General features: G+C 42.7%; 1 protein-coding gene across 4 annotated transcripts in view; it reads right to left on the reverse strand.

Moving 5' to 3' along the window:
- Positions 1–1,073: 1,073 nt before the first annotated feature.
- Positions 1,074–22,853, reverse strand: part of LOC121550488 (citron rho-interacting kinase) — a 76,181-nt gene continuing 54,401 nt past the window's right edge. For 3 of the 4 annotated variants that reach the window (XM_041862759.2, XM_041862758.2, XM_041862757.2), the window contains 15 exons: positions 22,544–22,724; positions 22,170–22,258; positions 21,887–21,991; positions 21,620–21,789; positions 16,723–16,803; positions 16,423–16,558; positions 14,388–14,527; positions 14,175–14,267; positions 13,838–13,946; positions 13,315–13,443; positions 13,046–13,126; positions 12,792–12,870; positions 4,169–4,342; positions 2,962–3,253; positions 1,074–1,894 (listed from right to left, as the gene is read on the reverse strand). In XM_041862759.2, coding sequence (XP_041718693.1) covers positions 1,871–1,894; positions 2,962–3,253; positions 4,169–4,342; positions 12,792–12,870; positions 13,046–13,126; positions 13,315–13,443; positions 13,838–13,946; positions 14,175–14,267; positions 14,388–14,527; positions 16,423–16,558; positions 16,723–16,803; positions 21,620–21,789; positions 21,887–21,991; positions 22,170–22,258; positions 22,544–22,724 — 1,883 coding nt within the window. In that variant the 3' untranslated portion in view covers positions 1,074–1,870. Of the gene's footprint in view, positions 1,895–2,961; positions 3,254–4,168; positions 4,343–12,791; positions 12,871–13,045; positions 13,127–13,314; positions 13,444–13,837; positions 13,947–14,174; positions 14,268–14,387; positions 14,528–16,422; positions 16,559–16,722; positions 16,804–17,709; positions 17,755–21,619; positions 21,790–21,886; positions 21,992–22,169; positions 22,259–22,543; positions 22,725–22,853 lie in introns of all 4 variants that reach the window. The other variant, XM_041862756.2, reaches the window with a different exon arrangement.

A 22,853-nucleotide genomic window follows, 5' to 3' on the forward strand; every position in this document is an offset into this window, starting at 1 on the left:
ATTTTTTTGCCCATTAAAATAACATCAAATTGATCAGAACTACAGTGTAGACATTGTTAATGTTGTAAATGGCTATTGTAGCTGGAAACGGCTGATTTTTAATGGCATATCTACATAATGGGCCTCTGTACACCTATCAGCAACCATCAGTCCTGTGTTCCAATGGCACGTTGTGTTTGCTAATCCAAGTTTATCATTTTAAAAGGCTAATTGATCATTAGAAAACCCTTTTGCAATTATGTTAGCACAGCTGGAAACTGTTGTGCTGATTAAAGAAGCAATAAAACTGGCCTTCTTGAGACTAGTTGAGTATCTGGAGCATCAGCAATTGTGGGTTCGATTACAGGCTCAAAATGGCCAGAAACAAATAACTTTCTTCTGAAACTCGTCAGTCTATTCTTGTTCTGAGAAATGGCTATTCCATGCGAGAAATTGCCAAGAAACTGAAGATCTCGTACAACGCTGTGTACTACTCCCTTCACAGAACAGCGCAAACTGGCTCTAACCAGAATAGAAAGAGGAGTGGGAGGCCCCGGTGCACAACTGAGCAAGAGGACAAATACATTAGTGTCTAGTTTGAGAAACAGACCCCTCACAGGTCCTCAACTGGCAGCTTCATTAAATAGTACCCGCAAAACACCAGTCTCAACGTCAACAGTGAAGAGGCGACTCCGGGATGCTGACCTTCTAGGCAGAGTTGCAAAGAAAAAGCAATATCTCAGACTGGCCAATAAAAATAAAAGATTAAGATGGGCAGTCTGAGATATGGCTTTTTCTTTGCAACTCTGCCTAGAAGGTCAGCAGCCTGGAGTCGCCTCTTCACTGTTTTATTGCTTCTTTAATCAGCACAACAGTTTTCAGCTGTGCTAACATAATTTCAAAAGGGTTTTCTAATGATCAATTAGCCTTTTAAAATGATAAACTTGGATTAGCAAACACAACGTGCCATTGGAACACAGGACTGATGGTTGCTGATAATGGGCCTCTGTGTAGATATTCCATAAAAAAATCAGCCGTTTACAACATTAACAATGTCTACACTGTATTTCTGATCAATTTGATGTTATTGTAATGAACAAAAGGACATTTCTAAGTGACCACAAACTTTTGAACGGTAGTGTATACTTAAACAACACAAGGAACACTTGTAGCAAAAGTATGGTAAGATACAAATTGTTATTAAGCAATAATATGCAATTAGATATCAAAGTCCATCTAGTCAAGAGGACCATACAAAGTTGATCCAAAAAGAAGACTGGTTATGTAGAAACAATGAATTTGGAATCCTGTTCAAAGTAAATCAGGTGAAAAGCTCATGTGCATTGCCCTCTTGGAACCCATTTTATTTGAACAGTACATGGGTGATTGAATGTTCGCATGATTGACCGTCCATAGAAAAGCAAAAACTACAGTATTGCATCTGGGATGAAAATGAGATTTTGAGATTGGATTTCGAGTCTCCCTGCAACATAATTTCTCTCCCTGCAACATCATTAGAAACGCTTCCTTAAAAAATATAGACTTGGCTTTACCAGCCTATTATTCCCTTTTATCTATAAAAACGGGAACAACAATATTTACAACTTTGATTTTAGTACTTATAAAGAGTATATCCTCGACCCATAGATCCATAGGGTTTCCCTGCAAACGCTGCTCTGTTGAACAACCATAGCCATGAATACACATATCAGAAAGGAGGATTGTCAAAGAAAATGTCCCCAGTGCAACAGTGTATGTGTTGGTAAATGGATCACGATTGCACTATATACAGGCGATGGGGGATGACTTGGTTTTCTGGTTGGTCTCCCCTTGATGGCGTAGCCATGTGCAGAGTGAACAGAGGCTCACACAGCGCCTCTCCTTGTGTCACTCACACAGAAGACTGGTCCCATACCTAAAATACAGAGATAGCCATACAGACACGGCCACAGAAGATCAACTCTACTTATGTGGGTCATTCCACCAATTAGATTCCTTTTGGGTATTGTAACTTGGTGAAGAAAACAAATCTCCTAATTTTAACATTCTGTCATAAAGAGCACATGTTCAACTTAATAAAAAACAAATTTTTCTCATCAAGGTAAAAAAAAAGAATTACTATATTAAGTGCCTATTAAGTAAGTGCCAAATAAAGTAGCAGGGTTTACGACTTCATCTTAAATCTGCCATGAATCCCCTTGTGAAAGGGGGAATGGGAGCTTGTTGTGTGCAACAGGGAGGGGCAATTTAATGCAAAAAAATGAATAAAGAAAAATAATTGATACAACATTTCTAGCCTATCTATGGGTAACAGGGTTGACGTGTTATGCTCGACCCACTCAGTTTTTCACCACAAAACCCCAGAACATGGCCAAAAAGAGTAGAACCAGCTCGCCTGCTTTTACCCTATGATTTGACTATTAGATGTTCAATGTCTCTTAATTTTTAAAAATAATAATAATGAATAGTTTCACGATATTAAAACAAGCATTCAGTTCACGTAACAGGGTTGACCTTAAAATGAATCACTAATAACATTATATAAATAATCTTCAGAATTGACTTCGTCAAAGCAATAAAATAACTAGGGCTTTACAATGATGGTGAAAACTTGGAGAAATGTTGGTGTTAAGTGGTTTAAAATCTTCCTTGAAGTCACAGAGGATGCACAGAGGGACATGTCAAAATGCAGAATTTTGGCACTTTAGCAAGTCTTTTCATATAAAAAAAATCTGATTTATTGAATTTTCCATGTAGCCTATATTAAAGGGCACTTCATTTAATAAAACAGGCTTTTAAAATTATATATTTGTTCACAATTTCTACTTAAAATCTCAATGGGACGCAAAAGGCACTCATTTCGTGGAACGACCCATGTAGTATTGCACTGTATTGAGTGTGCCAGCTTCACAATCAATCATAACATTTTTGGCCAATTTATGTAATCAATGTAATTCCTAGTGTGGGTGTGTATAACTGTACCTTATTGACAGGGGTGAGCTGTGTGCGGCGGTCAGAGCCGGTGTGGAGACGTTGGTGGTCGTCAAACCTTCCAGGGGATCTTTCTCTGCGGCTGTCCAGTCTGGGGCCTGGGGACTTCTCTCTGTCCAGGGGGCGCGCTGGGGACTTGTCCCGCCGGAACTCGGTGCGGCCCTCCCGGTAGCGGTGTGGTGTGCTGGGCTCACGGTGAAGCCCCTCATGGCTGCCAGGGCCTGAGGCCAGACGCTTGGAGATGTGCTCTGTGTATGTGGGTGGACCTCTCTTACTGGGGCTTCTGCAGAGACCAGAGCAGAAGACAAATAAATGTATGGAGACAAATAAGCTGTTGTTGTTTCAGCTCAAATGAGAGAAAAGTCAGAGAGATAAAACCATGACCATACAGATTTGGGCTTTAATCAAGAAAATAACAATGGCTGCAATACTCTGAGTGTACAAAAAAAAAGAACACCTTGCTAATTTTGAGTTGCACCCTTTTGCCCTCAGAACCGCCTCAATTCGTCAGGGCATGGACTCTACAAGGTGTCGAAAGCTTTCCACAGGGATGCAGGCTGATGTTGACTCCAATGCTTCCCACAGTTGTGTCAAATTGGCTGAATGTCCATTGGGTGGTGGACCATTCTTGATACACACAGGAAGCTGCTGGGCGTAAAAAACCCAGCAGCGTTGCAGTTCTTGACACAAACTGGTGCGCCTGGCATCTACTACCATACCCCGTTCAAAGGCACTTAAGATATTTTGTCTTGCCCATTCACCCTCTGAATGGCACACATACACAATCCGAGTCTCAATTGTCTCAAGGCTTAAAAATCCTTCTTTAACCTGTCTCCTCCCCTTCATCTACACTGATTGAAGTGGATTTAACAAGTAACATCAATAAGGGATCATAGCTTCCACCTGGTCAGTCTATGTCATGGAAAGGGCATGTGTGCTTAATGTTTTGTACACTCAGTGTATATTTGGCTTCCAAGCTTTGCTAACAGCAATGAAAACTCAAAACAGTAGGTGGCACTGAAGCCCCTTTCAACATTTAGCACAAGTCTTGTGACGCAGTGTATCTAGTATTCTAGAGTTTCCTTTCTTTACTTATATGTGCAACTACTACCCTTCACCATATATTTAGTTGATGGTACAGTAGTTCCTGTCCATTAGCTAAAGGTTTGGGGTCTAGAACATGACAGGGAGAGCTCACCCGCGGCTGGAGCCGGTCCTCTGCAGCTCCCCAGACTCCCTGACCAGGTTGCCCTTGCAGCAGATAACCCGCAGCTTGTTCTGGTAGGACGAGGCCAGGTAGATGGCCCCGGAGGATATGGCTGGACCCAGGTAACGGGGGTTAGGGATGTCCAGATGGGCTAGAACTGAAGGGCTACACACAGGTACACAGACAAAAGCCTAGTTTATACCTGGTTCTGACATGCTTCCTTTGTCCTGGTCTTATCCACATTGTGATTGCGCACACGTTGTAGCCGTTGCATCTACACATGGTAGTAAAATGTGTCTCTTATCCGTCCTCTGTGTCCAGATATGCTGGTCCCTCCCTGTATGCAAATCATTGGACAGATATTCTTTCAAAATAATATTTATTTATTTTAAGACGCATATTGATGCCATAAGTCAATGGTGTCACTTGTCAATGATTTTAGAGGGCGGGATAATGATGGTTTAAATGGTTTAACTGTCCAGATCTGTCTACCACAGGAGGTTGGTGGCACCTTAATTAGGGAGGTCGGGCTCGTGGTAATGGCTGGAGCGGATTCAATGGAATGGTATAAAATACATCAAACATAGTTTCCATGTGTTTGATGCCATTCCATTTGCTCCGTTCCGGACATTATTATGAGCCGTCCTCCCCTCAGCAGCCTCCACTGCTGTCTACACTTGTAAGCTATCCAGACACAATGCTTTTCTGACTACCTCCGGATGTGGTGAGAAAGATCACATCCGATCATAATGTGTCTTGTAATCGTCTACATCTGTCTGAAAATGTTGGTACAATCAGAATGTGGACAAGATCAGGACAAAGGACGCATGTTAGAACCAGGTATAAACAGGGCTATAAAAGGCAGAGTTAGGATCAAGGCCTAGATTCAATGAGCTTGAGCATTAACCAGCGTTAAACAGCATTGGCCGGCATCTGCATAGAATATGTTTTGGCGGTGTTAGACGTGTAACTGCAGTATGAGCTGACAAATACTTTAGGTGAGCGGCTGCTTTTGTGTGTCACAAACCACTCCTTTCCTTATTATTATTATTATTATTATTATATCCCTACCGCGTTGTGTCTCGGCTACGCGAAGCGAACGTCTGTGCTCACACAGTATTATACTGTACTGCCTAAAAAACTGCAATATTACTGTTGTTTGTCCCTCTTGAGCCTTAGTAGCAACAACATAGCAAGAAACACTTCTAAATAGTCTGAATTAATCTAAGATAAAAAAAATACATCTAACTAAGATGTTTGGTGCAGTATTCTTAAGTAAAAAAATGTGCATGAAAACTAGTCCTCTCTCGTTGGATGACAACAAACACTTCATGTTCAGGAGTAGTACTGTTATGACAACAAACACTCCAACTCGGAGTAGTACTGTTGACCAATCACCGACGAAGGGGTGTAGATTTCGGCTACGGAATTTAGGCTTGCCTCAAGATTTTTTTGTTTGCACAAACAGCCCAAAAGAAATCTACCGAAGACCAAAACAAACAAAAACGTCACAAAATGTCGTCATAATGCGCAAACTGTTGAGCTTCAGAAGTTAAAAACAACACTAGGAAGTGTAGGCTCTATCGATGTTAGAAATAATGTCAAACCATTGTTGTTAGGCTAATGCATGTTTTCATGTTAATTTGGATGGGGGGATTTATAGACATTTATGTCCGTCTTATTCGAGTGTTGAACTTTTTAAGCTTACCTTATGCTTTCCAGTAGAAACAGTTTGTGCATATATTATGACAACATTTTTGTTCGCTTTTGATCTTTGGCAGGGTTTTTTCCTGGTGTTCATTCACATTGTTTTATCTTGAGTCAAAGTTCGGTAGCCGAAGTCTACGCCCCTTCGTCAGTGATTGGTCAACATCATTGAAGTTTGTTGTCATTCAACGAGAGACGACTAGTTTTCATGGACACGAGAAATACTGCACGAAACAGTTTAGCTAAATGTAAAATTGCGCGATTAAGACCTGGCAAAAACTTCAAAATGAATGACAGATTTCTTTATTTATCTTAGATTAATTCTGACTTTTGGGGAAGTGTTCAAATCAAAACACATTTTATTTGTCACATGCTTCATAAACAACTGGTGTAGACTAACAGTGAAATGCTAACTTAGTACTTATGGGTCATTTTCCAACAATGCAGAGTTCAAAATAAAGATATATATATATATTTAAATAGAAACAGTGACACAAGGAATAAATACACTGTGAAAAACGAGTAAAAAAACATGGCTGTATACAGGGAGTACCAGTACAGAGTCAATGTGCAGGAGTATGAGGTAATTGGGGTAGCTACTACATATAGGTAGTGGTAAAGTGACTAGGCAACAGGATAGAAAATAGACACTAGCAGCAGTGTGTGTGTGGCGTCAGTATGCATGTGTGTGTGTGTGTAGTGTGTGTGTGTGTATGTAGTGTGGGCGTATGTAGTGTGTGTGTGTGTGTATTGAGGTGTCAGTGTAAGTACAGTATGTGTGAGTGTGTGGTTAGAGTCCAGTGTGTGTGCATAGAGTCAGTGCAAAAAACGGTCAATGCAGGTAGTCCGAGTAGCCATTTGATTAGCTATTAGCAGTCTTGTTTAGAAGTCTTATGGCTTGGGGGTAGAAGGTGTTCAGGGTCCTGTGGGCCGTTCTCACCACCCTCTGTAGCACCTTGCGGTTGGGTGCCTTGCAGTTACTGTACCAAGCGGTGATGCAGCCAGTCAAGATGCTCTCAATGGTGCAGCTGTATAACTTTTTGAGGATCTGAGGGCCCATGTCAAATATTTTCAGCCTCCTGAGGGGGAAGTGGTGCTGCCGTGCCCTCTTCACAACTATGTGGTTGTGTGTGGACCATGTTAATTCCTTAGTGATGTGGACACCGAGGAACTTGAAGCTCTCGACCCGCTCCACTACAGCCCCATCGATGTGAATGGGGGTGTACTCGCCCCTCCGTTTACTGTAGTCCACGATCAGCTCCTTTGTCTTGCTGACATTGAGGGAGAGGTTGTTGTCCTGGCTGCCAGGTCTCTGACCACCTCCCTATAGGCTGCCTCATTGTTGTCAGTGTTCTGGCTATGAGGTTGCTATGGGGGCTCAAGAGGGACAAACAACAGTATTGCAGATTTCTTCTCATTTTTCAAGCGAAGGTATTTAGGGAGTATGAGAGCAAGTTCATGCAGCTTCTAACTCAGCTGCATGGGGATTTGTCGGATTATAGTCGGGTGTGGTTTTGTTGAATCCAATGGCTGTGTCCACGATAAGGTAAAGGCGCTTACACACGGGACGTGGTAAGAGGCAATTGAACCACGAGAAAATCCGCCGCTTGTTGTCAGCTTGAATGTTGTCATTAAAACATTGTTTGTTTGCTTGACAAGATGAACTCTGCTCATCGGTCAACCATGCGCGGCTGACCCTCAAATTTAATATTTTGTTGCCTCGAGCTGCGAGCCAACTGCTTGTGTTTTCCAGCCCGCTGCCCTACTCCATTGAAGCAGTGTTGCCAACTCCTCAGTAAGGAAAGTAGCTATTGGCTGTCCTAAAAGTCGCTAGAAGTCGCCATCACCTAATTTGCATAATTGGCCATGTGCATGTAAAAAACAATTTAATCAATTTTAGAATAAGGCTGTAACGTAACAAAATGTGGGAAAAGTCAAGGGGTCTGAATACTTTCCGAATGCACTGTATGTGTATTAAAGTAGTAAAAAGTTAAGTATTTGGTCCCATAGTCATAGAACGCAATGACTACATCAAGCTTGTGACTCATTTGTTGGATGCATTCGCTGTTTGCTTTGGTTGTGTTTCAGATCATTTTGTGCCCAATAGTCATTCATGTTAAATAATGTATTATGTCATTTTGGAGTAACTTTTATTGTAAATAAGAATAGAAAACTTCTACATTAATGTGAATACTACCATGATTACGGATAATCCTGAATGAATCGTGAATAATGATGAGTGAGAAAGTTACAGACGCACAAATATCATACACCCCCAAAAATGCTAACCTCCCCTGTTATTGTACCGGTGAAAGGTTAGCATGTCTTGGGGGTATGAAATTTGTGCGTCTGTAACTTTCTCAGTCATCATTATTCACAATTCATTCAGGATTATCTGTAATCATGGGAGCATCCACATTAATGTAGAAGTGTTTAGAAACATATTCAATTCTTATTTACAATACAAATGGGACACATTCACTTATATGTGTAGTAAGAAGTTAGGTATCTGGTCCCATAAGTCAAATGACACTGCTGGTCCTGCTCACACTGCCCTACCCTATGCTTTGACTTCTTTCTCCCCTCTCTCTCCAGATGAAATCTTGCGACTTGTGATGGCCGGCCGCTCGCCCAACAACCTGCCCGCTTGACCCTATCTCCTCCTCTCTTCTACAGACCATTTCCGGAGACCTTCTCCCTTACCTCACCTCGCTCATCAACTCATCCTTGACCGCTGGCCATGTCCCTTCCGTCTTCAAGAGAGCGAGAGTTGCACCCCTCCTCAAAAAACCTACTCTCGATCCCTCCGATGTCAACAACTACAGACCAGTATCCCTTCTTTCTTTTCTCTCCAAAACTCTTGAGCGTGCCGTCTCTAGCCAACTCTCCTGCTCTATCTCTCTCAGAATGACCTTCTTGATCCAAACCAGTCAGGTTTCAAGACTGGTTATTCAACTGAGACTGCTCTTCTCTGTGTCACGGAGGCTCTCCACACTGCTAAAGCTAACTCTCTCTCCTCAGGTCCTTCTAGACCTATCCGCTGCCTTTGATACTGTGAACCATCAGATCCTCCTCTCCACCCTCTCAGAGTTGGGCATCTCCGGCGCTGCTCACTCTTGGATTGTGTCCTACCTGACGTGCTCTCACCACTGGTGTCCTCAGTTCTAGGCCCTCTCCTATTCTCTCTATACACCAAGTCACTTGGCTCTGTCATATCCTTACATGGTCTCTCCTATCATTGCTACGCAGACGACACACAATTAATTTTCTCCTTTCCCCCTTCTGATAACCAGGTGGCGAATCGCATCTCTGTATGTCTGGCAGACATATCAGTGTGGATGTCGGATCACCACCTCAAGCTGAACCTCGCCGAGACAGAGTTGCTCTTCCTCCCGGGGAAGGACTGCCCGCTCCATGATCTCACCATCACGGTTGACAACTCCATTGTGTCCTCCTCCCAGAGTGCAAAGAACCTTGGCGTGACCCTGGACAACACCCTGTCGTTCTCCGCTAACATCAAAGCGGTGACCCGATCCTGCAGGTTCATGCTCTACAACATTTGCAGAGTACGACCCTACCTTACACAGAAAGCGGCACAGGTCCTAATCCAGGCACTTGTCATCTCCCGTCTGGATTACTGCAACTCGCTGTTGGCTGGGCTCCCTGCCTGTGCCATTAAAACCCTACAACTTATCCAGAACGCTGCAGCCCGTCTGGTGTTCAACCTTCCCAAGTTCTCTCATGTCACCCCGCTCCTCCGCACACTCCACTGGCTTCCAGTTGAGGCTCGCATCTACTACAAAACCATGGTGCTTGCCTACGACGCTGTGAGGGGAACAGCACCTCCTTACCTTCAGGCTCTGATCAGACCCTGCACCAAATGAGGGCACTACGTTCATCCACCTCTGGCCTGCTAGCTCCCCTACCTCTACGGAAGCACAGTTCCCGCTAAGCCCAGTCAAAGCTATTCGCTGCTCTGGCACCCCAATGGTGGAACAAGCTCCCCCACGACGCCAGGACAGCGGAGTCACTGACCACCTTCTGGAGACACTTGAAACCCTACCTCTTTAAGGAATACCTGGAATAGTATAAAGTAATCCTTCTTCCCCCACCCCCATAAAAAAAAAAGTGGTTGTCCCACTGGCTATCATAAATTGAATGCACCAATTTGTAAGTCGCTCTGGATAAGAGCGTCTGCTAAATTATGTAAATGTTAAAAATGACTCCAAATGACACAACACATTATTAACCATTCATTTCTATTGGGCACAAAATTATCTGAAACACAGCCAAAACAAACAGCAAATGCATCCAACATATTTGTAGAGTCACAAGCTTGATGTAGTCATTGCGTACTATGAATATGGGACCAAATACTTAACTTCTTCCTACTTTAATACACATATAAGTGAATTGTGTCCTAAAATGTGGGGACTATGTACAAAACGTGCTGTAGTTTCTAAACGGTTAACCCGATTTGGATAAGAATACCCTCAAATTAAGGCTGACAGTCTGAACTTTAATCATATAGATATTGTTTGATTTCAAATCCAAACTTTTGGAGTATAGAGCCAAAAGAAGGAAAAATGCTTCACTGTCCCAATAATTACAGAGGGCACTGTATTTCAGTCTTCTGTGATGTATATAAAGTGTAATATTGGGATGCAAACTGAAAATTTAATATATTTCAACTCTGACATGATATACAGTGAGGGAAAAAAGTATTTGATCCCCTGCTGATTTTGTATGTTTGCCCACTGACAAAGACATGATCAGTCTATAATTTTAATGGTAGGTTTATTTGAACAGTGAGAGACAGAATAACAACAACAAAATCCAGAAAAATGCATGTCAACATTTTTATAAATTGATTTGCATTTTAATGAGGGAAATAAGTATTTGACCCCTCTGCAAAACATGACTTAGTGGTCCTCTGTAGCTCAGCTGGTAGAGCACGGCGCTTGTAACGCCAAGGTAGTGGGTTCGATCCCCGGGACCACCCATACACAAAAATGTATGCACGCATGACTGTAAGTCGCTTTGGATAAAAGCGTCTGCTAAATGGCATATTATTATTATTATAGTACTTGGTGGCAAAACCCTTGTTGGCAATCACAGAGGTCAGATGTTTCTTGTAGTTGGCCACCAGGTTTGCACACATCTCAGGAGGGATTTTGTCCCACTCCTCTTTGCAGATCTTCTGACGTTTGGCAACTCGAACCTTCAGCTCCCTCCACAGATTTTCTATGGGATTAAGGTCTGGAGACTGGCTAGGCCACTCCAGGACCTTAATGTGCTTCTTCTTGAGTCACTCCTTTGTTGCCTTGGCCGTGTGTTTTGGGTCATTGTCATGCTGGAATACCCATCCACGACCCATTTTCAATGCCCTGGCTGAAGGAAGGAGGTTCTCACCCAAGATTTGACAGTACATGGCCCCGTCCATCGTCCCTTTGATGCAGTGAAGTTGTCCTGTCCCCTTAGCAGAAAAACACCCCAAAAGCATAATGTTTCCACCTCCATGTTTGACGGTGGGGATGGTGTTCTTGGGATCATAGGCAGCATTCTTCCTCCTCCAAACATGGCGAGTTGAGTTGATGCCAAAGAGCTCGATTTTGGTCTCATCTGACCACAACACTTTCACCCAGTTCTCCTCTGAATCATTCAGATGTTAATTGGCAAACTTCAGACGGGCCTGTATATGTGCTTTCTTGAGCAGGGGGACCTTGCGGGCGCTGCAGGATTTCAGTCCTTCACGGCGTAGTGTGTTACCAATTGTTTTCTTGGTGACTATGGTCCCAGCTGCCTTGAGATCATTGACAAGATCCTCCCGTGTAGTTCTGGGCTGATTCCACGCCGTTCTCATGATCATTGCAACTCCACGAGGTGAGATCTTGCATGGAGCCCCAGGCTTTTACGAATAATCGCACCAACTGTTGTCACCTTCTCACCAAGCTGCTTGGTGATGGTCTTGTAGCCCATTCCAGCCTTGTGTAGGTCTACAATCTTGTCCCTGACATCCTTGGAGAGCTCTTTGGTCTTGAACATGGTGGAGAGTTTGGAATCTGATTGATTGATTGCTTCTGTGGACAGGTGTCTTTTATACAGGTAACAAACTGAGATTAGGAGCACTCCCTTTAAGAGTGTGCTCCTAATCTCAGCTCGTTACCTGTATAAAAGACACCTGGGAGCCAGAAATCTTTCTGATTGAGAGGGGGTCAAATACTTATTTCCCTCATTAAAATGCAAATCAATTTATAACATTTTTTACATGCGTTCTTCTGTATTTTGCTGTTGTTATTCTGTCTCTCACTGTTTAAATAAACCTACCATTAAAATTATAGACTGATCATTTCTTTGTCAGTGGGCAAATGTACAAAATCAGCAGGGGATCAAATACTTTTTTCCCTCACTGTAGGTGTCTTCTTTTTTTAAGCCCATATCCATGTGTGTAAGGTGTATACTTTTGTTTCAAAGTAGATTTGTTTAAGACTACCAAAGAAAAACTCTGTCTGACCCTGATTTAGCCCACTGCAGTAAAAGGTTGACACAGCGAGCCGCTTGTGGATTTGACAGCTCCAGTTCCACCTCCGACACCGCCAAAACAACCGATGCGGATGTCAATCTGATTTAATTTAGCCCCAAGTCTGGAAATACAATACCCATCATTCAATTCAGAGAGTTGAGAGGAATGAATAACATCATGCTAAAATCAATAACGTCTGCCATTTAGCACAATGAAATAAGACATGGGGAACATTATTGGAGATCACTTCTCTATAATTGTGTGTATTCTTCTCAATTTGTGGTATTGATTGTGGTTGCATAGGCCTACTAAGATAAATACTGATGCATTTGTCATGTGCAAGTTCTTATTGTGTGAGTTTGTGTTTCAGTCGTTTTCCTTTACCCAAGTGCAGCATGTCCCTGAACCTCGATCACATCCAATGAGTTAAAGTATGTCACAAACAGGTAGGGCTCTCTGTAAGCTGTTCAAGACAGACAGGGAAAGGGTTACATTACAAAAGTCATGACATAGGCTACTAGTACTCACATTCACATTTGTAGCAATATTCTTGTTATGACAATATTACATAAAATCCACCACAACACATACAACATTATTAGAAATGTACTATATGAAGATAAAGCTACTGTACACACCAAAGGCCAGGGGCAGACGACTCCATTTGATTTCTTCAGTGCGGCTCCTTCGTCCATATGCGTCCACAAACACTCCAAACTCTGTGACAGAACAATAGTCCTTAACTACTGTGTTGATGAATGTACCTTGGAATGTTTTACAATCATTCTGTGGTTGTGTGTGGACAATATAACACAATTTTATCCGATATGTACAGTAAAAAAGGTCATACAATATCACTATGGTAAGATGAATTTATTGCAGTTGCAAATGTCAAGGCAGATCTCACCATGGAAGCAGAGCAGGTACTCCTCTTTCTGCAGAGTGCTGGTGACCTGCATTATGGAGATGGGGAAGCTGTGGGAGCAGGAAGCAAACACCGCCGAGGCCAGCGACATGTCGTTCTTATCCAGGAACTCTACAGGGGCGACACAGAGTACATCTGTGACAGATAGGGCGGCAGGTAGCCTAGCGGTTTAGAGCGTTGGGCATGTAACTGAAAGGTCGCTGGTTTGAATCCCCGAGCCGAATAGGTGAAAAGTCTGTTGATGTGCCCTTGAGCAAGGCACTTAACCCTAAATGCTCATGTAAGTTGCTCTGGATAAGCGCATCTGCTAAATGACTAAAATGTAAATATAGAATCAGCATTAGATTAACCATGGAAATAATTTAGTGGCATCAACCTTTAAAATGTGAATAGTAGAGTGGCTCATTTACATGTAGCAGTTTTGGATTGCTCACATTTCATTGTCTGGTACACATGAGTTCCAGTGGGTTTACTGAGAGAAACTACAACAACAAAAAACACTAACCCTCCAGCACATACTGCTTCATCTCAATCTCATAGAACTTGTTGGTCCCGATGATGATGCTGTAGTTTGTCAGGTGGATGCAGCTGCAGGGCTCCAGAGTCTCTATCTCCTGATAGATTGGTGGAGGAAGGAAGTTGTTAGGGAACTAGCGAGGGAAGACAACTGATGAACTGATAGGAGGAACAGATTTTTCTTCAGTTACAGTTCAATATAAATAAGGTGCATGTCTAGTCACTGTGAGCTGTCATGAGAGTCAATTCCATTTCCTCTGTAACCAGAAAATGACATTTTTATCGTTCCATCTGATAACTTGTTTCCACATTGAGGTGATACTCACCTTGCGAATGCAGAACTTGTTGAGATTGTCATTGTAACGCAGAATTGTAATCTTGTTAGGCATTGCAGCACAGATACAGGGCCCATTATCTATCTGTAGACATACAAATCCACAAAGTCAGTGACAGTTATGATAAAGGATTAGCATTTCTACGGCCAAAGAATGACCAATTGAATCAATGCCCCCAAACCACTGAAAAAACACTAGACTTACTCTGCCTGCAGAGAAGAGGTGGCAGCCCTTGACCGTCTCAAAGATAAAAGGTGCCAGTTCAGACTGGGCAGGCAGGTGGGACTGGGCCAGAGACTGCTTCACCTTTTTAATCTCCACCAGACACAGCGCCCTCTCATCTCCTACAGGCCAAACACAGACATTACCCCTCCCTTCAATTCAGTCTGACTGACAAATACAGTGGGGAAAAAAAGTATTTAGTCAGCCACCAATTGTGCAAGTTCTCCCACTTAAAAAGATGAGAGAGGCCTGTAATTTTCATCATATGTACACGTCAACTATGACAGACAAAATGAGAAAAAAAAATCCAGAAAATCACATTGTAGGATTTTTTATGAATTTATTTGCAAATTATGGTGGAAAATAAGTATTTGGTCAATAACAAAAGTTTCTCAATACTTTGTTATATACCCTTTGTTGGCAATGACACAGGTCAAACGTTTTCTGTAAGTCTTCACAAGGTTTTCACACACTGTTGCTGGTATTTTGGCCCATTCCTCCATGCAGATCTCCTCTAGAGCAGTGATGTTTTGGGGCTGTTGCTGGGCAACACGGACTTTCAACTCCCTCCAAAGATTTTCTGTGGTCCTCTGTAGCTCAGCTGGTAGAGCACGGCGCTTGTAACACCAAGGTAGTGGGTTCGATCCCGGGACCACCCATACACAAAAATTTATGCACGCACGACTGTAAATCGCTTTGGATTAAAGCGTCTGCTAAATGGCATATTATTATTATTTATTCTATGGGGTTGAGATCTGGAGACTGGCTAGGCCACTCCAGGACCTTGAAATGCTTCTTACGAAGCCACTCCTTCGTTGCCCGGGTGGTGTGTTTGGGATCATTGTCATGCTGAAAGACCCAGCCATGTTTCATCTTCAATGCCCTTGCTGATGGAAGGAGGTTTTCACTCAAAATCTCACGATACATGGTCCCATTCATTCTTTCCTTTACACAGATCAGTCGTCCTGGTCCCTTTGCAGAAAAACAGCCCCAAAGCATGATGTTTCCACCCCCATGCTTCACAGTAGGTATGGTGTTCTTTGGATGCAACTCAGCATTCTTTGTCCTCCAAACACGACGAGTTGAGTTTTTACCAAAAAGTTATATTTTGGTTTCATCTGACCATATGACATTCTCCCAATCCTCTTCTGGATCATCCAAATGCACTCTAGCAAACTTCAGACGGCGGGCCTGGACAAGTACTGGCTTAAGCAGGGGGACACGTCTGGCACTGCAGGATTTGAGTCCCTGGCGGCGTAGTGTGTTACTGATGGTAGGCTTTGTTACTTTGGTCCCAGCTCTCTGCAGGTCATTCACTAGGTCCCCCCCGTGTGGTTCTGGGATTTTTGCTCACCGTTCTTGTGATCATTTTGACCCCACGGGGTGAGATCTTGCGTGGAGCCCCAGATCGAGGGAGATTATCAGTGGTCTTGTATGTCTTCCATTTCCTAATAATTGCTCCCACAGTTGATTTCTTCAAACCAAGCTGCTTACCTATTGCAGATTCAGTCTTCCCAGCCTGGTGCAGGTCTACAATTTTGTTTCTGGTGTCCTTTGACAGCTCTTTGGTCTTGGCCATAGTGGAGTTTGGAGTGTGACTGTTTGAGGTTGTGGACAGGTGTCTTTTATACTGATAACAAGTTCAAACAGGTGCCATTAATACAGGTAACGAGTGGAGGACAGAGGAGCCTCTTAAAGAAGAAGTTACAGGTCTGTGAGAGCCAGAAATCTAGCTTGTTTGTAGGTGACCAAATACTTATTTTCCACCATAATTTGCAAATAAATTCATTAAAAATCGTACAATGTGATTTTCTGGATTTTTTTTTCTCAATTTGTCTGTCATAGTTGACGTGTACCTATGATGAAAATTACAGGCCTCTCTCATCTTTTTAAGTGGGAGAACTTGCACAATTGGTGGCTGACTAAATACTTTTTTCCCCCACTGTAAATTAGACAGTTGACAATGTACTGTATATATGTGCTGTTATCACTGATTGAGTCAAGTCGGCTATCATACCAACAATCATCAGCAGCTTCTCATGCTCCTTCATGATGTGGATCTGGAAGACGGAGCCCAGGCCAGGGATGTGGGTCAGGGAGTTCTTGATCACATTCAGGGCGTACAGACCCTCCTCAGAGCCCACTAACACTATCTATGGGAGGGGAAAGACCACACCCACATCACTGGTAGTGTACTGTACACTGTGGGACTACATGAAGTGCATATGTTATCAACACAGATGTAACAGTGGCATGGGGAATAGAAAAACTATCAACCCTTACTACTCAAAGTCTGGTTTGCTCTCCATTATATTACCTGGTCTGTGAGGGGGAGTGTACAGTTGATGTCAAGCCTGTCATCTCCCTCCAGCTTCAGCAGAGAGTTCCCAAGCAGTTTCTGGTGAACGGGAGACAGAAACAGAGGGTCAGGAGGCTCACAGCTTCAATATGGTGGGAGAGGCACAGTCGGGAAGCTGTCAGGGTTTGTATAGGAACAGAAAGAGGGTCTATATTAAGGTAGAACGGGTGGGTGCAGAAAGGGTATTTTGGCAGAGTGAACAGGGGGTAGAGATACTACAAAAGGGGTGTCAAACTCATTCCACAGAGGGCTGAGTTTCTGTGGGTTTTTGGTTTTTCCAATCAGTTAAAGACCTAGACAACCAGGTGAGGGGAGTTCCTTACAAATTAGTGACCTTAATTCATCAATCAAGGACAAGGATGGATTGAAAACCCGCAGACACTCGGTCCTCCGTGGAATGCGTTTGACACGTGTTCTACAGGGTAAGAAGTGGAAGCTGACGGTACTACCAGACACCTGTCCTGGCTACAGGAAGGCCTATCGCATGCATAGGGCTGGTTATATCACTGTAATAGGCTTTGTGAGGAGTCTATGTTCACTCGTCATGAAAGTTGAACACCTCGCAAAACATGATAAATCTAACATTTGAGTAAAGAAATAAATAGCAAAAAAGATTATCAAATGATCTGATCATAATACATCTAATCAAAGATATTGAACAAAAGATAGTTGCCAGGTGCTATAACAGTCAGACAATCAACTTTGATAAGACAATAGAGGAAAGAACAGTGAGGACATCCAGCATGTGGTCACAGCATGAGGTGAACAGCAGGAAAGATGACCACACATTCAAGACAAACATGCACAGAATTATTTTCAGTTTTGTCATTGTAAATGTTGTACTGTAATCGTAAATGTATTGTAATTGTAATTGTGTGTATTAAGTGCCTGTGTGTCTGGTATCAACAGGACAGCAGACAAAAGTAACCTCGTTAGACTCTTTACCTGGACCAGAGGAGACAGAACCATCTGTCTTTTGGACACAGCAGCCTATGTGCAGTGAAACCCCATGGAGCAGGCAGAATAGAGCAAATCAATAAACCATGCCCACATACAGGGACATACAATATGACAGGATGAAAAAGCAACAAACAGGAATGAGAAAGAGAGAGGGAGAGCAAGAGAGAGAGAGAGAGAGAGAAGAAGAGGGACAATTAACGCCATGTATAAGAGACATCAGGGATTGTTTATAAAACTTTACTACTGCAGTAAATGTACCACCTGATTAAAAAACTAAACAATTTAAAATTATTTATAAAATATTTAATGGATGCATCCATTATACTTAGGGTCATATCAAGCATACAAGTATGCTGTATCAAAGAAAAAATCAGATGGTAAATATAAATGTAAAGTATAACCCCCATACAGTAAAAAATTATGTTTTAACCCTTGATGAGTCAGACCTCAGGCATCTAAACAGAGCAACTACCTTAAAAGACAATAGCCAGGGAAACAGGTCTACATATCCACCTGGCATTAATGACAGATATATAATGTAGGTGAAAGCTGAATGAGGACTGACACTTTCCAACATATACCAAACTCTTATGGTAAACGATGAGTTCTCTCTTATTGCTGAGTGAGCCCTGTGATTGACTGTTGAGTGTTGAGCACAACCAGGATGTGGACATGAAGCTAGGGTTAGGGTTGTGGTTGAGGGTTAGGGTTGTGGTTGAGGGTTAGTGTTGAACCGGGATGTGGACATGAAGTTAGGGTTAGGGTTGTGGTTGAGGATTAGGGTTGTGGTTGAGGGTTAGTGTTGAACCGGGATGTGGACATGAAGTTAGGGTTAGGGTTGTGATTGAGGGTTAGGGTTGAATCGGGATGTGGACATGAAGCTAGGGTTAGGGTTGTGGTTGAGGGTTAGGGTTGAATCGGGATGTGGACATGAAGTTAGGGTTAGGGTTGTGATTGAGGGTTAGGGTTGAATCGGGATGTGGACATGAAGCTAGGGTTAGGGTTGTGGTTGAGGGTTAGGGTTGAATCGGGATGTGGACATGAAGCTAGGGTTAGGGTTGTGGTTGAGGGTTAGGGTTGAATCGGGATGTGGACATGAAGCTAGGGTTAGGGTTGTGGTTGAGGGTTAGGGTTGTGGTTGAGGCTAGGGTTAGGGTTGAAATGGGATGTGGACATGAAGCTAGGGTTATTGTTAGGGTTAGGGTTAAGGCTAGGCAGTGGTGTAAAGTACTTAAGTAAAAATTCTTTAAAGTACTACTTAATTGTACTGAACAAAAATATAAACGCAACATGTAAAGTGTTGGTCCCATGTTTCATGAGCTGAATTAAAAGATCCCAGAAATGTTCCATATGCACAATAAGCGTATTTCTCTCATATTTTTGCACAAATTTGTTTACATCCCTGTTAGTGAGCATTTATCCTTGCCAAGATAATCCATCCACCTGACAGGTGTGGCATATCAAGAAGCTGATTAAACAGCATGATCATTACACAGGTGCACCTTGTGCTGTGGACAATAAAAGGTCACGCTAAAATGTGCAGTTTTGTCACACAACACAATGCCACAGATGTCTCAAGTTTTGAGGGAGAATGCCATTGGCATGCTGACTGCAGCAATGTCCACCAGAGCTGTTGCCAGAGAATTGAATGTTAATTTCTCTACCATAAGCCACCTCCAACGTTGTTTTAGAGAATTTGGCAGTATGTCCAACCGGCCTCACAACCGCAGACCACGTGTATGGCGTATTTTGGGCTAGCGGTTTGCTGATGTCAGCGTTGTGAACAGAGTGCCTTACATGGTGGCGGTGGGGTTATGGTATGGGCAGGAATAAGCTACGGACAATGAACACAATTGCATTTTATCTATGGCAATTTGAATGCACAGAGATACCATGACGAGATCCTGAGACCCACTGTCGTGTCATTCATCCGCCACCACCACCTCACGTTTCAGCATGATAATGCACGTCCCCATGTCGCAAGGATCTGTACACAATTCCTGGAAGCTGAAAATGTCAGTTCTTCCATGGCCTGTATACTCACCAGACATATCATCCATTGAGCATGTTTGGGATGCTCTGGATCGACGTGTACGACAGCGTGTTCCAGTTCCTGCCAATATCCAGCAACTTCGTACAGCCATTGAAGAGGAGTGGGACAACATTCCACAGGCCACAATCAACAGCCTGATCAACTCTATGCGAAGGAGATGTGTCACGCTGCATGAGGCAAATGGTGTTCACAACAGATACTGACTGGTTTCCTGATCCACGCCCCTACCTTTTTTTTTAAAGGTATCTGTGACCATCAGGTGCATATCTGTATTCCCAGTCATGTGAAATCCATAGACTAGGGCCTAATGAATGTATTTCAATTGGCTGATTTCCTTATACTGTATGAACTGCAACTCAGTAAAATCTTTGAAATTGTTGCATGTTGCATTTATATTTTTGTTCAGTATAGTTTATTTGGGGTATCTATACTTTACTATTTATAGTTTTGACAACTTTTACTTTTACTTCACTACATTCCTAAAGAAAATAATGTACTTTTTACTCCATACAGTTTCTCTGACACCCAAAAGTACTCGTTACATTTTGAATTCTTAGCAGGAGAGGAACATATTCCAATTCACGCACTTATCAAGAGAACATCCCTGGTCATCCCTACTGCCTCTGATCTGGTGGACTCACTAAACACACATGCTTCGTTTGTAAATTATGTCTGAGTGTTGGAGTGTGCCCCTGGCTATCTGTACATTTAAAAAAAACAAGAAAATTGTGCCTTCTGGTTTGCTTAAACCAGTTAAATGTAACTAAATGTAATCGAAAATGTAATCTACATAATCCCAGAAAGAAATATGAAATATTTTATATGATTTATTTCCTATTCAACAAAAATGTATGAATAGGGCTTGAAATGACTTATATGCTTTCTAAATATAGTAAATCAAATTATAAAATGACTAACTATAAGATTTCACTTTCCTTATAACTGTAAAATACATATTTGTATGTTTAGTTTTAGAGAAAATGTGCAAATTTTCTAAAGGTCTCTCTTATTTAAAACGTCTGCCCACATCGTTGTGAACGTCTCACAGAGCTTGTCTTCCTGAACTCGGTAGGAACCTGCCTTTCATCTCATATTAATCTTGTGACAACCAGAAAGTGTTTTTTGTTCAAAATCTAATAATTATTTTAGATTAATGGCTATAAATCGATCTCTGACTGAAAGTGCTACCGTGATGACGCCACTCTCTCCTGCTGCACTAGGATGTAACGATTGCAGGCATGTGATATAGGGTTCAGCCAGGAGTTGATGGACAGTCGGAAGAGCGAATTAAATGGTAGGAGGCACATCTATCCCAGTTTCAAGTGGTTTCATGATTTCACATCCTACGTCACACAGGCTCAGAAAATATACTCTGTGTCCGTGGGACCAGGGCTATCGCTCAATGAAAAACTAATTCGATCTACGGTGTCCACAGATCGATTTATAAGCGAAAATGTCGGTCGGAACCGGTACCAGAACCACGCAGATCCCCTAAACTGGGGACTTTACATCTAAGAGGATTTCAAAGGAATTGTAAATTATTTTACTTTTACTTTTACTTTTGATACTTAAGTATATTTTAGCAATTACATTTACTTTTAATACTTAAGTATATTTAAAACCAAATACTTTTAGACTTTTCCTCAAGTAGTATTTTACTGGGTGACATTCACTTTTACTTGAGTCATTTTCTATCAAGGTATCTTTACTTTTACTTAAGTATGACAATTGGGTACTTTTTCCACCACTGGGGCTAGGGTAAGGTTTAGGGTTTGTGCATATGTGTGTCAGTAAGTAATTATACTAATTTAACTCCATAGTGGTGAGTACTGTGGTACTCACTGCATCTGCCTCAGCCTTCTCCCGAGATGCTCGCCCCCCTGCCACCACAGACTCCAGCACGGCCACCCAACGCTGCTTGTCTGGGAAACTGGGAGCCATGAAGTACAGAGTCTGTCCAGGCCAACACGAGGTGTGGGGGTGGGACTCCAGCTTCAGCACATACGGCACATCTACACACACCACAGCACAGTGAGGGAACGAGGGGACAGTTCATTCCTAAGCACAGATCATGATACTACTAATAAGTTAATAATAAGTTTGGTGTACCTGACTTGGCCGTGTTGGGCAGCTCAGACGCCCCTACAGCCCCGTGCACCATCACCTCTCCATCAGACAGACACAGCTCAAACTCCTCCAGTGGCTTCACTGAGTCTGAACAACACAAACAGAGGGAAATCAAAATGCACTAAGAAATACACAGACTAAAAGGCACCAACTGGCATCAATCAAGAACACTGTAAGCTAAATAGAATAAGAATGAATTGTAAAAAAAAGAGTTCAACCTATTTCATAATCATATGTACTGTAGGGACAGGAAAGGGAGTGAGACCTTCTCTGGACTCTGTCTCGTAGATGGTCACCTTGGTCCCATCCAGCACCACATACTTCCTCTCCCAGCCCTGGCCACGCTTCCCATTCCTACAGAACATACATGTCTGTCACAGGGCCCGCAGCATAGACTATCACAGAGATAGTCAATGCCTAGAACAGATGAGGATAATACTGTAGCCTACAACTATACTTTAGCACTAAAGAGCCATCTCAGATCAAATACAGTAGGAGGGATTAGCAATCAGTCTAAATTGAATCAACTTGAAGGGCAAGCAGACAGGCAATGTTGATCTATAGTATAGTCCTATTAGTCAAATTTGTTTCACAGTAGTAGTGGGTATGAAGTCCACACACCAGAGTTACCAGACCCACCTTGGCTGCTTCATCCAGCCCTCCAGGCGAACATGTCCGCTGGCCTCTTTGAGCTGCAGGCCAGGAGAACTGCCTTTGTCCCGGCACAGTGCCTCAGCCATGTGCAGGGCACAGTCCCCAGGCAGCCCGCACATGGCAGGAAGGCAGGGGGAGCATTTTGGATGGCACAAGGCATGACATTCTGAAGGAGAGAATAAAATACTGTTAAAAACTAGGAATGCCAGAAACACAATACTGTACTGGCCACCCTTCTGAAAAAGCCTTGCTCAACAGAAATGTGCCATGCCTGATCATTGTGATGGGGAGTGGA

Source organism: Coregonus clupeaformis, chromosome 18 (genome assembly GCF_020615455.1).
Source record: "Coregonus clupeaformis isolate EN_2021a chromosome 18, ASM2061545v1, whole genome shotgun sequence".
NCBI lineage: Eukaryota > Metazoa > Chordata > Actinopteri > Salmoniformes > Salmonidae > Coregonus > Coregonus clupeaformis.